This window comes from Talpa europaea (genome assembly GCF_964194135.1).
Source record: "Talpa europaea genome assembly, chromosome: 1".
Classification (NCBI taxonomy): domain Eukaryota; kingdom Metazoa; phylum Chordata; class Mammalia; order Eulipotyphla; family Talpidae; genus Talpa; species Talpa europaea.
Window position 1 is genome coordinate 14,634,087 of NC_140073.1, and position 15,500 is coordinate 14,649,586.

The window sequence follows — 15,500 nt, forward strand, 5'->3', positions numbered from 1 at the left end:
CCAGCTCTGAGTGTGTGGACCAGAATAGTCAGCTCACTTAGCTTGAAACACCTTGGCCAAAATGTGCCTCTAAGCCCCTGGGCCATATGCATTTTCATTCATTCATCCAACATTTTCTTTGAGCACCTCCCATGTGCCAAGCCCTGTGGTTAACAAGACAGGCCTGGCCCCTGCTCTGAGAGGACTTGCTGTTCCTGTGCAGCTGGGAAGAGGACCGCAAGCTCTTAATCTTGTCATTGGATTTGCAAAGTGGGGGTGAAGGGGGAGAGTCCCCAGTTGTCCTTGGCTGGAGGAAACCAAAGACCCTGGGAACTAGCACCACACTGGGCAATAGAAGGAACCCAGGGCCTGCTAGCTCCAACGTCAATATCTTATTCCACAAATATTAGGAGCACTAGACATTGCAAAAGCTGCCCTCCTGGGCCCTCCAGCTAGTGCACACAGAACCCAGCAACCAGACAGCCAGGAGGTGCAGGAAGGAGGTGGGGCAAAGAGGAATACCAAATTAGACTGGGAGAGATGGGAAGGCTTCCTGGAGAAAGGTATTCTGGACTGAAATCCCAACTTCTAGCAAGACAAAAGCACAACAGAAAAATCGGGGAATTCCAGATAAAGGGGACCCCTATGCTATGGTCCTCCGTGGAGGTGGGGGAAAGAGCTTGGCAGGTTCATCCACTTTTTGCTGAGGTTAGAAAATTAGTTGGCTTCTTTGAGCTTCAGCGTATTCATCTGCAAAATGGGTTATGATAAGGAGTGTGTCTCCAGACCGTAGGGGTGACCTGGCAGGGGGAGTGATCTGTGGATGGCTTCTGGCACTACAGACATTCAATAAATATAAATATAAAATCCTCACGTGGCTCAGGTCTACAGGCCAAAGAGGCACGGGTCCCCGTGGGCGGCGGGGGAGAGGTTCGGCCTATGCACCCCCGGCCAAGGTTTGCGGAATATCTTTATTAACGAGCACTTCAAGGTAAGCCGCGATGGAAACCAGATGTGGGATCGCGCAGTCCGCGGCGGAGCAAGGCGTACAGATACCAAGGGGGTGGGGTGGGGGATGCGGATTAGCCCGGATGAGGCTGAGGGTAGAAGCACAAGCCCCCCCAACACACACACACACACACACACACATTTTTTGAGAGCCCTTAGGAGCCGAAGGTTGACTTCTGACCCACGTTGCTGGGTCCAGAGAGCCCAGGCCCATCCCTCTTTGCCCCCTGCCTGTCACCCCATTCCCAGCCTCCCTTGAGGTATGTCCTCCATCCTTGCATTTCCCTGCAGCTTCTGGAAGGAGCAACTCTAACGGGCCCCCCTTCAAACTCAGTCTTTCCGCAACTGGGGGCCTCTGTTCTTTGCTTTATCGCGGTCTGCAACGCCAGCCCAGGTCCGTGGAGGTTCAGGCTGGCGCTGCTACATCCCATCTGCGTGATCTCGGCCAGGGAACCACACCTCCCTGAGCCTCAGCTTGCATTTCGAAAAATGGGGACCCCAATATCCACCACTTACGGTTATTGTGAGGCGCATTCGGTGATTAGCGGCGTAGAAGGGGCGCAACGAGCGCGCGCGCTGTCAAAGTTATTTTTTCCTTGCTGTGCGGAGTCCCGGGGTTTGGAGGCGCACCTCGGCGAGGGAGATCACAATCCACCAAATCCAAGCCATGCGTTTTACAGTCGGGGGCAGCGAGAGAGCAAATACTGCCTCCCCGGCCCACCCCGCGCAGCGAGCAGGTGACTCGCGACGTGGTTTCCAAACAATTCACTCTCCACCCGCCGGCCAGAAAATCCACGCGGCTGCACAGGACGCGCAGCGGGAGCGGCTCGGTCCAGGGAGGACGGGGCGGGGGCAGCGCTCCAAAGCCTCGGAAGCCTGACCCAGCCGAGGGCTCTCCAGGGGCTGAGCAAACACAGCCCCCTCCGCAGCCCTGCCCGGCGCCCTTACGGGGGAAGGAAACAGTTAACCAGACGCGAAAGCGGCGGCGCACAGGACCGCTGTGGCGTGTGCATGTGTGTGCGTATGTGTGTGTGTGTGTGTGTGTGTTAATTTCGTGGAGGAACTCGGGGCAGAGGCTTGGGCTTGGAAACGCAGAGGAAAAGGCACCAGATGCGCAGCCAAATTCCCGCGGAGGTGTCCGCACGCCTCGCCGGCGCCCGAGGACCCGCAGTCCGCCTGACTCCGAGCGTCAAAACCACGTTAGACTAGACTTGTGTTTGTGTGTTTTTGCTTTTGTTTTGTTTTTGGTCTGCCTCTAAAGCTCTGGACGCCTCCCCTAAACAAAAGCTTGGACCCTCCGGTTTAGTTCAGCCTCAGGGGGTCCTGACACCTCCCCACCTCCCCGGCTGCCTCTAAAGCGCAAAGACCCTCGGGCGCCTCGGGGGTCGAATCCCAGGCGGGGCGAGTTAGTGGCGCTGCCTTGGGAGTGGAAAGGGGGGGCGGGAGGAAGGAGAGTAGGGCAGAGGGGGGTGGAGAAGGAAGGAGCGAGTCGGGCTTGGGGGGAGAATCGCTCTCCACCCCCCACCCCTGCTTCAAAACCTTAAGAGGGTTTTGGAGATCTGGTCAACTTTCGGAAACATCTGAATCTTTTTACAGCCCTCGGTTCTTTCTCCGGGCCAGCTGTAGGGAAGGGAGGGGGAGGGAGGGGGAGAGAGAGAGAGAGAGGTGCAGGGTGGAGGGGAGGGCGCGTGAGCAGGCCGGCGAGGAGCGCACAGCCACCGCCTCCTGCCTCTCCAAACTCCTGGCCGAGGCGCGCGGTGGCGTCCTCGCGCTCCGGCTCGCGCCCCCGCCCGCCGCCCGCGTCCGCCAGGCGTGAATGCTGAGACTTGCGTCTCTTACTGCGACTCGCCGGCTGCTGCCATGGACGCCTACTACAGCCCGGTGTCGCAGAGCCGGGAGGGCTCCTCGCCTTTCAGGGCGTACCCCGGCGGCGAGAAGTTCGGCACCACTTTCCTGCCGGCCGCGGCGAAAGGACAGGGGTTCGGGGACACCAAGACCCGGGCCCGCTACAGCGCGGGGCAGCAGGACCTGGCGGCGCCCCTGGAGGGTGGCGCCGGGGCGAGGGGCTCCTTCAACAAGTTCCAGCCCCAGCCCCAGCAGCCGCCGCCGGCCCCGCAGCCGCCGCCGGCGCAGCCCCCGCAGCAGCCGCAGCCGCCCGCGCAGCCCCCGCATCTCTACTTGCAGCGAGGCGCCTGCAAGACGCCCCCGGACGGCAACCTTAAGCTCCAGGAGGGCAGCGGCGCTCACAACGCGGCCTTGCAGGTCCCCTGCTACGGTGAGTGCACGTGCGGCTTCCTCGGGGCTGGGCACCCCGGGACCCGTGGCTTCGGCACCCGGGAAATCCGGTCGGCTTCGGGGAGGCAGGAGTTGGGGGGCTGGGGAGGCGCTGGGGAGAGCAGCGGAGAACGACCCTGGTCGGAAAGTGGGGAGCGGCTGCTCCGAAGGCACCTGGGGATCCCTTTTGCGCCCTTCGCGTCCCCGGCCGAGAGCGCAGAGTGTTGGGGCTGCTGTACTCGACCTGGAGTCGCCTTCTGCGGGGCTCCGCCGTCCCCCCGAGCCGCTGGCTGTGTGCGCGCGGCCCGCGCCGCCGGCTGGGGAGCAGATGCTTCGCACCGGCTCCGGCGTGTGGCGGGAAGCAGCGGCGGCGGCGCGGCCCTGGCGCAGGGCTCCGGAGCTGTTCAGGCCGCGCTCCCCGCCGGCTCCGAGGCTCCGCAGGTGGGGGCGTCGCAGGTGCGGGGCCCGGCGGGGAACCCGGAGCGCAGTCGGCGGCGGAGCGTGGCCCGGGATGCCGAGGAACTGGGACTCCACGCCGTGCGCGGCCAGAGGCGCCTGGGTCTGCGCTAACCGCGAATCCCAGGACCCCTGAACGCGGCTTGTGGAGGGGAGACAGGCGGCCAGAGTTTCCGAGGGGTTCTCTCTCGGAGAGCCTCGGAGGAGGCTGAAGACCTGGGAACGATGATTTAGGACGACCCCGGAAAGAAAGGCAGGAAGCCACTGAGCTCTAGGCAGAAATGTGTCCGGGGAAAGAGAAGGTTCTGGGTCCTGATTTGGGCCCATGGTGAACCTGAGGCCTAAATGACCTCCAAGCCCCCTTGAACACGGCTGCAAGACACAGGTCTGGGACCCCAGAGTGCAGCGACCATAATGAAGGAGCCAGCCACTCAAGGGCAGAGAGGCCAGAGCAGCCTAGGCCTTCCTTTCCGCACAATCCGTGTTGACCAGCCAAAGGGGACAGGGAGAGAAACAAGGATGCAGGGGGGGGGGGGATTCCTCTCCAAGCCCTGAGGACACACTTCCCCACTTAGACCTTGGCCTTCCCGCACGGTTCTGGGGGAAAAGAGCTGATCCTGGCAAGACAATGGCTTTGTGCTGATCCAGGCTGAAGGAGAGAGACCAGGCCTGGGGACAGTGGGGGGATATGGTGGCCGCCTGGGTAGCTAGAACCTTAGGAAAACAGCCCATGGCTTGTCACACTCAAACGGGCTCTTCCACAGGCTCAGAATTGATAGGTGGTTGTTCAAATACATTAGCATTCACGCAATCATACATTATCTGTCTACACTTGCACTCTACACACACACACACCCGAACTCTTTCTCATGAGCCAACATGGTTATACCCTAGGTACATGCGCAGCCAAATCCATGGGACAGGACAGGGCTGAGAGCAGATTTAGAAAGAAAGACCCGGTGGCCTTTCCCGGCTTCCTCCACTTCTCTCCACACTCCTGGTGGAGGGAGGTCAAGCTCTGTGGTGGCAGACCCTCACACAGGTGCTCCTTCCAGGTCAGGCCGGGTGCCCACCTGTGGGGCTGCCAGCTACAGGCACTCAGGCTCGCTCTTCCTGGCCCTCCTGATCTCTGTCGCTGGGGACTATCAGGCGAGAGCAAGTCACACACTAGGGGACCCATGGAGGTTCACTGTGAAAGCCAGGGGACTCGATTCACTGGATTTTCATGTTCTAAAGCAATTCACCAGTGAGGCTTGTGAGGAAGACAGATAACCAGCCAGAGGAGATCCCAAGTGGCTTCCAACCTCTTGTTCTGAGGAGCCTCCAGGTGCAGAGGGAGCACCCACCCTCTCAGCATCCTCTGTGAGCCCTGCTGGCCCTTCCTCTACTTGCACGGGCCATTGGGGCTGAGGGCTAGGCGGGGGCCATTTGACCTGGGGCTGCCTCCAGTGCATGGTGTGACCTAAGAGCAAGTAATTGCTCTTAACCTCCCCCCTCTTTCTTCTCTGCACTTGGGGTGGTATAGTAAGTCCCCATTAGGTGTAAGTGTCTCCCCACGGAGAGTTAGAGCCCCCGCCATCTACTGTCACAGCCTGTGTCCTACTGGGAAATTCTGAGGACAAGGCAGACCCCTGTCCAGATGGCTCTGAGCAAATCCCTCCCTGCATTTTGGGACAAAAGACAGTCTGGGATCACCCAAGGCAATACGAAGGCACCGCTCAAGGCAAAGCCACAAACAACAACAAACAGCTTTTAATTCTTTCCTTCTCACAGCAGCTGAGTTTCCCTAGCCAAGCGAAGTCTAGCTCCAGTGGAAAAAAGATTGGCCACCTTAGGTTCAAGATGAGGAAACTGAGTCACCAAATAGTGGGGCTCTGCCCTTCACAAAGCCGCTGGAAGGAATCCTCCTCCACAGCTGGCTGTCTAGACTTCCAGCTAGCGGGGAAACTGAGTCACCCACCGATACCATCCCTCCCATACTTTGAGAGCGTGTGCTCAAAACAGGGAAAATAAGGTCCTTTTTTTTTTTTTTTTTTTTTTTTTTTAAGCTTCAGGAGGGTCCCTGGAGCTTGTAAAGCTCAGAAGCTGAGATTGCCTCGGCGCTGATCTGGATTTTGGGTGGTCTGAGTCCCAATCTCAGCTAGCTTCATCTCAAAAACTCTTTCCCGGCTCTGTTGGCCTGGGGCCCCAACTAGAAAGCCAGATCCTCAACTTGCCTCACCACACCGAGAAAGGCGAGGTTCTGAGGCCGCTTTGCAGGCCACGGCTCCAGGAGCTGCTTCCAGCGTCCCAGGGACCTCCGGCCCGACCCGCTGGGGTGTAGCTGTGGGGCTGGGGAGGACACACCCGGCCGATGAGAGCGCGCAGAGCTGGGAAGCGCCTCTCCGTGTCCGCCAGCCCGTTCCTCTCCGAGTTTCCCGGGAGCAGGTGAGGATTCCTCCCAGGCTGCAGGAGTCCCTACCCTTTCTGGAGCCTTTGTCCTCTGTCCCCCGTCCCAAGCCAGTACTAAAAGCGCAACCAATGAACGAAAAGACCCCTCCGTCCCCTTGGGGGTGCAGAGGTGTCAGCGTCCTTACAGAGTTCCACCGGGTTCTGGGCTGCGGCTGCCGCTATGCCGACCCTCGCTCGAGGCTCCCGATCCTTACTTCGTCCCTCCCAAACCCCAGTTTCCCTGGCCGGTTCTCGGCCGCGTGGGCGCCAGGAGACAGGCCTGGTTGGAGCCCCGACATTTCTCAGCCGCAAGGAGAGCCTCCCCAGGCTTCAAACCCGGTGCCGACCCAGCGAACCGCCGCGGAGGGCCAGGCCTGGGCCACGCGCCCAGGGAAGCTTGGGGAGCAGCCTGGCTACCTCCTCTTTCGCTTTCGATTCGGTGCATGCAGGTTCTTGTCGCTACCTTCGCGAACACCCGCTTGCCCCCAAGACAGAGCTTTCAGTGCCAGGGTCTCCCGAAACGAAAGCACGCGGGGCCGGACACCCCTGGGGCTCTGCTGCGGGGCTGGTCCTGATTTGTTCAGTTAGAAGCTTCGCGGGTGTGAAGGCTTGGGGGATTTATTTCCCCACACCGACACGATCCACACACCACAGAATGCGTCAACTCCGCCCTGCAGCACTGGAATTTAATCCAAGAACCCGGTGCTGTTTGGGGTGGTGTTTTTCCCTAGGTGAGACCTCCAAAAAAGAGACCTCAAGAGAAGCAAAAGCAGTAGGAACTGGAGGGTGGTGGTGGCACGAGGGGGGGAAGAAACTCGGGCCCTGCCGCTGTGATGTGGCCGGTCCTGGGCAGCTTTGGAGCAGGACTCGGACAAGGAAGATGCTTTTCATTTCGCGCTTTGGTAACTTCCATAACCGCCGGCCTGTAGGGGCCGGCCTGTAGGGACCGTCCGGCCTTGACACACGCGCGCTCTTCAATAGGAAAACAAAAGGCCTGCGTGCAAGGTCTAGTATGTGTGCAAATCAATCGATTGGAGCAGGGTTTCGTTATTATAATTTACCTGCCCTGAAGCGCACAGTGAGGTGGGACGTCTGAAGAATGGTTCGCTGCTGCTAACCTCCATCCCCATCAGGATAAAGCTCCCTGACGCGTGGGTTGTGCGTGCCTGACAGGAAAACCCTGGGGTGGGGAGTTGGGCTGAGTTTTGTAGTTTGGTTTTTGAAAAATTTCGAAAGAGGCGGTGGTGTTTCTGGAGTCCGGTGACCTTGCAGGCGGGCGTTGGCGCCGTCCGGGATGGGGCGCCGGGCGCGGGACCGCGCGGAGCTGCCGATGCCCCGAGCGGTGGGCGCCGCAGGCGGACGCGCCAGGACCGCGAGTTGAAATCCCGTGCGTGAAGCTTGGAAATGCAGTCCTCAGGAAAGAGCCGTGGACTTTCGTTTCAGAGAGTAAGCTGGGCGCTTTCCCAGCAAGCGCTTTTATTTTTTGTTCCCCTCCAGCAGCTCTTTCCCCGCTTTGTTTTGGTAGCAAATCGAAATAGGAGAAACACAGCGACTTTTGCAGCTATTTTGGGGGGGAGGGGTGGTTGGCGTCCTGCACCTTTGTCGGGGCTTTGGGCTTCTGGGCTGACTCCTGGGGCAGTGTAGGCAGCGACAGCTAAGGGGAAACTGCCCGGAATCCCCCCAGTCTCAGGACAGGGAATGGGGAGACTGTGCACCATTCTCTGCAAGGGAAGAGGAGTTGGGGTGGTTGGTTGCTTGGTCTGAAAGAGCTCCCCGTACCCCGCACCTCCGTTATTCTTGGCTACCAGCACACCTGTCTGGAAGGAAGGGAGCCTAGGCTCAGGCACTGTTTGGGGTGAGGTGGTGAAAGCCCCCTCCTGCTTCCAAATTCTTGCCAGGCACTACCTGGCCACGTGCTCCCCAAGTGAGAGGGGAGGGACACCAGTGCTTGTGTGACAAGGTAGGTCATCAGTTTAGGAAATCAAGACAGCGAGGACCCCTCTACATGGTGATAATGCCCAGAGAATTCAGAGGGAATGCCGCCTGCCCCCCCCCCCCTTGCCAGGGGCCATGGGCACCACAGCCATCGATTGGTCTGACAGAGCGAGAAGAGGTTTTCCAACTAAACAGAGCCCTTTTGGGAAAGCGATGGCACCTCTTCCTGTCCAACTAGTCCTCCCAGCCGCAGGCGAGCGCATCTCCGAGATCAGTTACCAGTGCCTATCGCGTCCCCTGGGTGAAATCTCGCCCCAGTGCCATTCAACACGTTCCTCATCCTCACCTAGTACAGGAGTAACCCAGGGACAGCAAATGCCATATCGCCCGAAAGTTGGTCTCACTAGAAAGGCTGACACAGTGGTTCTGATGACCCAGACTCACGCCCCCATTTCCAGTATACTGTCACTTTGGCAGAAACCCTCTTCTCTACCCTCCCAGCCCGCACTGCCAGGACCAAGGAGGAGAGGGAAGTTGCAAAGAGACTTGCGCTCAGCACGGAGGAACAGAGCCCATCAATTGAGAATCTCCCAGGAGCCAAAGGCTGGGAGTGGGGTGGAGATGTCTGGCAGTGGGTTCCAATTCTGGCAACAGAAGCAGGGTCACCATGGCCCTCCTTGAACTCTTAGTGCCTTTTTAGAGAAGAGAGTGGCTGGGAGATACAGAAGGGGTGATATAAAAGAGGTGTCGCCAGCAGCCGAATACCTGTCTTTCCTGGAGCCCAGGCTGCAAGGCTTGGGGACCACACAGTCTGAGTTGCTGGGCGCAGCACCACTGCGGTTGGAGAGACAGAGCCGGTGCCGCTTCCTCGGATTCTTAAAACAGATTGTCTTAGAGCCGATTCTACTCCCAAACTTGGGGGATCGAAGTGCTTGGCCGCAAGCACCTTGCAGATGGGCTGCCAGAGACCTGGGTCAGGGCACAGCAGCTGGTTCTCCCTGAGCGGGAGCGCCCAGGTAGAGCAGATGAAGAGACTGGAAGGTCTGGGCTGCGATGCTAACACCCAGCTTGGCCCCAGCAGAGAGGGGTGCGTCATCATCATCATCGTCACAGATCTCAGCGGGCCTCCAGCGGCTCCGGGCCCAGCGTGCCTTTGGGACAGTCCATTCCCCTTCTGGTTTGAGTTTTACTCTATGAAATGAGGGAGTTCAGACAGTTTCCAAAGGCCCTTTGGGGGTTCTGTACCAGTACCAATCCCCCCCACTTCCCTGTCACCCACCCTTACATACTTTTTTTGTGTTTAGAAAAATCATTCCTAGTGTAGGCGGGAAAGACTTCTCTGGAATTGGGACTGGATCCTTGAAGGTTAATTTCCTGTGCTGTGTGTAGGGGCACAGGGAGGAGTGCAAGCAGTGGGGGGGGGGGATAGGGGATCTTCACACAGTTTCTAGGCTCTAGGCTGGGACTTGAATATGGGGAGGAGGGCTGAGCTACAGGGTGTCTTTGTGCCCACAGGTCAGCAGGCTCCAGCGGAGGCTCTAGAATGCCTGGCCCTTCTGCTGCTCATGCTGCTCTCTCTGCTCACCTCCCCTGTCTCCACATTTACGGAGCAACTACTATGCGCGGGGCCTTCTGCTAGGAGAACCACCCAGTGCCCACCAGCTATCCTATAGCTTAGTCCTTCCCGGAACGTAGCACAATTAAGCCTCTTAGGAGTGGGTCCCAGCACCTTTGTTTCATGTGAGGGGAGGGCTTGGGATTGCTGAGGGCATCTTGGGTTGGGGAGGAGGGGAGGGGACAGACTGGTGGGTCCAGATTATGCCATCAGAGTGCATGTGGTTCAGGGTGTGGTTGGTGTGCGCTTCTGGGCGACAGACGTTTGTGCCTGTGTCCCTGTGCATGACCTGAGCACGTGCTCTGGGCCAGCACCTGCTCTCCACGCCACAGACTGCTCCTCCCAACCGCTTGACTCGGCTCCACCTCTGCCCCTCTCCAGGGAGACTCAGGGAGACTGACCAGACGCCCCTGGGGCAAGGCCCGTGGTCTTCTCTCCTTCGGTCTGGCCAGCATTCCCCAGAGGGGACTGACTGAGTGGCAGACACAGTCCCTCTGTGGCCAGAGGGGGAGGCTCACGGGATCTGCCCTGCCCACCCACGAAGCAGTGAGGTCAGCCTCCCTCCCCAGCCCTGGAGTGTCCCCTACCCTGTGGGACTCTTTGTGGAAGAGAAACCATGCCTGACGGCCTGGACGGTGCAGATCCCAATTAGCAGATGAGCAAACTGAGCCCAGAAATGAGGTCCCATCCCCAGGTTAGGGGGAAAGTGGGAATCACTGTGGGCTCTCCTCCCACTTCTGGTGGGGGGGGGAAGGAGCAGGAGAATAAGTGCTCCTTGTCCCCCACTCTCTTCCTCTGCTGTGACCCTGCCGGCCAGTCCCACACCCAATCTGTGCATCCAGTAGGGCAGGTAATCGCAGGCCTGGGCTCCTCTGCCACGAGGCAGGCTCTACCTTGAGCTGCTGGGGATCCCGGGAGGACCCGTCCTGACCGCCACTAGCCCTCCTGGGCCTCCTGCTCTGCACCAGCTCCCTAGCCAGGTTTCCTTTCCTAATATGTGCAGGCTGAAGTCAGCCGAGGCCACCTCCTCTCTCGAATGATCCTCTGCCAAGCCCAGGGCGCCTAGGTGGTGTCCAGGAACCCTGGTGCTCTACCCTACACACGCACACACACACACACACATGCGCACATGCACACACGCTGGGTCACGGCACCGGGTGGGTGTACCACCCAGTGTTGGAAGACACCCCAGAGATCCGCTGACCCAAATGTCCTCTTTTGCAGACCAGGGGGCAGAGGTGCCTGATTCTACTCGCCCATCTTTGCCTGTCACTCCGCCAGGCCTTGTGGGAGATTCTGGGATGCACTGGACACCACCCCGGCCTTCAGGTCTAGAGGGGGCGGCACATGAGTTACACACCAGCTCACAGGCCGGGGCCAAAACAGGGAAACCCCCACTCAAGCCAGGCAGAGAAGGGCAGGTTGGCTGCCCTGGGTGTGTGAGGGCAGGAAGGGCCAAACACGAGCTTTGTAGCTCCTTAGAAGCCCCCTCTCCTCTCCCTGCCGTGGGAGTAACCAAGCCCAATGGGGGAGGCTCAGGGAAGTTGAGGGAAGCAGGGAGGTGCCCACACCCTCTGGACTGTCTCTGGTAGCCGAGAAGCACTGGGCTTCTCCTTCCTCCTTTCTCCTTTGTGACGTCTCTCACCATCGAGAGATCTGGGTTCAAACCTTGGCTTTCCCACACAACAGCCCTGAGCTTTTGGAACAGTCCCCTTAGCTCCCTGCTCCCACTCAGTTTCTTCATTTGCAAAACAGGGCTCTTGGCATGTTCTGCTTGCAGGAGGAGGGGGTGAGGATGCAGAGAGGCAGCGAAGCTACCTGCGTGGCCATCTCTGGGGCTCTGTGTGCAAGTCATGCCTGCAGGTATATCCCTCACGGTCAAGTTCTCTCCCTGGGGAGGCTCAGGGACCCACCCCCTCGCCTTATCTATCCTAGAGGGGTGCTAGGGTATTTCAGTGCTGTCAGAGGTGAGGGCGGGGTATGTGGGTCTCCCTGGTATCCAGATAGCCACCCCCTGAGTGCAGACTGTACCCCAGGCACAGGTCTAAATGCCACATGGACATTGTCTCACCTGCCAGGAGCTCAGGATGGCACCTGGCCACAAAGGAATGCTGCATCCTTTGTGAGTGGGTGTGGGGGGTGAGGGCTCAGAATCTTGGGATGGCAAGCTGAGTAAATGGAGACCTGGGGGGCTGGAACAGGCGAGGGGAGGGGCTTCAGGCAGAAGGGACCCAGAACTGAGAAAAGCGGGAGAAGTGGCCATTCAATGAGGGTCAGCCCTGGAGGAAACAGCAGCCAGACCCCAAGCCTGTGATCTCTGAGGTGACAGCCAAAGGGGAAACAGAGGAGGAAACAGATGCCTCTCCAACTGCCGGTCTGAGAGGACACAAGGCTCGTGCAAAGTAGGACTGCCCTGCCCCCACTCCCCATGGGGGTCCCTGTGGGAAACTATTATTATTATTATTTCCACCAAGATGCAAGAAAATTACTTCAGGTAATTACCCCAAGACTTAATTCAAAGGCAGGACAAAGGAGGAGAGAAAGGGTTTTTAGAGTTCCTAGCATGTTCACATCCCATGTCAATCATTCGTTCATTCCTTCACATTTATTGAGCAACTACTATGTGTACCAAGCCCTGCTCTAAGCTCTAAGGTAGCACTTGGAAAAAGAATAGACAAAAGCCTCATAAAATCTCTCATCCTCCCTAGTCCTCCACTGTTTGATAGCACCTTCCTCGGCTCCACCCTGCCATAGAAACGCAAGGAGTCACCCCTCAGAGCAGTTACAAGGCAAACTCTGCCACACCTGGCAGCCAGCGGGACCCTGGCAGGGCAGACACCGTGCCTGAGGCCCCAGTCAGGTCTAGAATTCCTACCTGCCAGTCACCAAGCTCATCTTTGACCCCCCCAGACCCCACCCACTGCATTCCCAGATGTAAAGACAGGAGGAGCCCTTTGGGGGCCTTGTTGGTAAAACTTAGTCATTGGGATAGGATTAGAGTGACCTCCAGTCTACCCAGGATCATCCTACAAGAGGAAGCCCTTTAGGGTCTCCTCGACCATCGAGAATATGCCTCCCCCTTGCTAGCTGTCCCACCATGGACAAGTTTCTCATCTTCTCTAACTGAGTCTGTTTTCGTTGTGAAATAGGGACGACAGTTGGCCAGGGCTTCCTGGAATAATGTCCCATTCAAGTCATTTATAATGTTGATGAGGAAAAAACCTCCCCACTGACTTTGAAGGATGTTTTCCAGGGACCCACTTTCATAATAGGTCACTTTGCTTAAAGTGGCAGTTTCCAAGAACCTCTCAACAACGTGAAGTGCGGACTCACTGTGTCTGTGTCCGAGGGCTGGGGCTGGGATTCAGTGACAGAGCACCAGGATGAGGCCTGCTGGACTGGCGGGTGCGCATACCATGAGCTGTCCTAGGTGCCACCAGCTGTGGAGACAAGATGGAGAGCGTGATGGGGAGTGAATCAGGTGTGATCCCACACGGCTGGATGGTGGGTGAACCACCACAGAGCCACGCACTGTGGAGGGCAGGGTGGGCCGAGCATTGGGGGACCTCTGCTGGCAGGGCTCCCTCCCCCCTCTTTATAGAGGGAGCTGTTAGAAGTGCCAGACCACAGGATTCTCCTCCCCTCTAGCACCTCCCACAGCTTGGACCCACATCAGGCAGGTGTGGAGCATTTGCGGGGGGAAGGAGCTGATTTGCCTTGGTAGAGCTGAGTGTGCAGCAGGGGTAGTCTCCAGAGAAAGTGCAAATGGACTGGAGCTTCCTGGGTATGGACATGTGATTATGGACCTTCGAGGCTGAGTAGGAGCTCACCAGCTGAAGAGCCGGGAACGGGCACTCCCAGCTCAGAAAACAGCAGGAACAAAGGCCTTGTGTCAGGAAAGTACCTGGAATGTTCAGGAAAGAGTGCAAAATATTTAAAAAAAGAAAGAAAGAAAATGCATATTGCACAAAAATGAAAAATGATGTAAAAATATAAAAAATAAAAATAAAAAAGAGTGTGGGTGGGGTGGGAACATCATGGCTATGACCTACAAGCTGGGGCATCGCTGCCAGGGCCTCAGACGTCTCTGAGCTGTGCAGGGAGAGCGGAGACCCCAAGTTGAGTGTTGTGGGTACTGCTCACCTGGCCTTTTAAGAAAATTCACGGTCTTTATTTTAATGAGTGATCATTTTTGATTGTGGTAACAACATAAACTTTACCATCTTAACCATTTTTAAGTGTGTACTATTCAGTGGCATTAAGCACATTTATAACGTGTAACTGTCACCACTACGTCCAGAACTTTGCCATCATGTCAAACAGACCCATTAAACACTAACTCCTCACCAACTCCTCCCCCAGCCCCTGGAAACCTCTATTCTACTTCCTGTCTCTATGAATCTTCCTGCTCTGGGTAGGAAGTGGAATCCTTCAGGATTTGCCCTTTTGTGTCTGGCAATTTGCCTGTCTTGGGAGCAATGTCTAAGTCCTTCACCCCTTTTGGATTGTCTGCTCTTCGGCTGTTGAGTTGCGGGGTTTCTTCATATACCAGACATCAGTCCCTGATCAGATGTATGATTTGCAAGTATTTTTTCATTCTCTGGGTTTTCTTTTTTCTCTCTGGCCTGGGTCCTCTAGATACACAAAAGTTTTCAATTTTGATGAAATCCAATTTGTTACTTTTTTTTTTTTTAGTTCCTTGTGCTTTCATTATTGCATCAAAAACCACCCAATGTCATGAAGAATTTTTCATTTTTTCAGAAAGCTTTATTATTTTAGCTCTTAAGTTGAGGTCTGTGGTCCATTTTGAGTTGATTATTGTAAATGGTATGAGACATTCTTTTGCTTGTGGAGATCCAGCTTTCCCAGTATTATTCATTGAAAAGACCGCCCTGTGTCCGTTGAATGGTCTCAGCACCCTTACTGAAAATCAGCTGGCCATGACTTTGTGAGTGTATTTGTAGGCGCTCTGTGCTCTTGCTTTGGTCTGACTGTCCCCAGAAGTGAAGTCCAGACTCCCAGAATCTGAGCAACCTTGTGAAGCCAGTGACTCATCAGCCAAGAGAGCTAACTCGGGGGCACATTTATTTTCTAGCAATCAGAGTTAGTGAGAAGAGATGGTGGGCAGGGCCATGGATGAGAGTCCTGGGGTCACAACCTTGGCCTCTGAGAAGCCCCCATGTCCTTTACTGACCGTCTTTCGTGAGGACGAGGCCTTGGGGGAATTCTCATATGTTCTCAGGGCCCCAACAGTGCTCCCCGCAAGGCCCAAATCTGGGACCTCTGCCTCCAATAAAAGGATCCCAGAGCCCCTCCTGGTGGCGCGGGGAGGAGTTCAAGGAGGCAAGCGCACGCCCTCCCCATCTACTCTGCCTGCCTTGGTTTTCTGTTGGTCGAAAACCTTGGTTTCTCTTTGGCTCACTCTCTGATCAGTGCCCCTTGCTGCCATCCCCCAACCCCTCCATCCTCCACCACAGCCATCCCATGTATTGCCCAAAGAGCAGTATGGCCAGGGACTAGGGCCCTGAGGACCACGCAGGACTCAGTGGCTCTGTAGGTCGCCAGAGGGAAGGTGCCTCAGGGAAGCGGAAGTCCCCGCCAGTGAAGCGACAGGAGCCACAACCCCGCAGGCTCTTGTGAGGCTGGTGCTTCCTGGCTTGGAATCCCCCAGCCCTGGTGATCCTGCTCAGCCAGGTATCCCAGCGGGTGCCCGACTGCAAGCCAGGGGCACAATTTCTGGGGTTCCTGGGATCCTACAGAAACCGTGTTCCTCCAGCCACTGGGCCAAATGGGCTCCCCAAAG

General features: G+C 57.2%; 1 protein-coding gene across 1 annotated transcript in view; it reads left to right on the forward strand.

Moving 5' to 3' along the window:
- Positions 1-1,476: 1,476 nt before the first annotated feature.
- ALX4 (ALX homeobox 4) overlaps positions 1,477-15,500 on the forward strand; it is a gene marked incomplete at both ends in the record, with an annotated part of 40,975 nt that continues 26,951 nt past the window's right edge. The window contains 2 exons of the mRNA XM_084235853.1: positions 1,477-1,510; positions 2,798-3,262. Coding sequence (XP_084091979.1) covers positions 1,477-1,510; positions 2,798-3,262 — 499 coding nt within the window. The remainder of the gene's footprint in view (positions 1,511-2,797; positions 3,263-15,500) is intronic.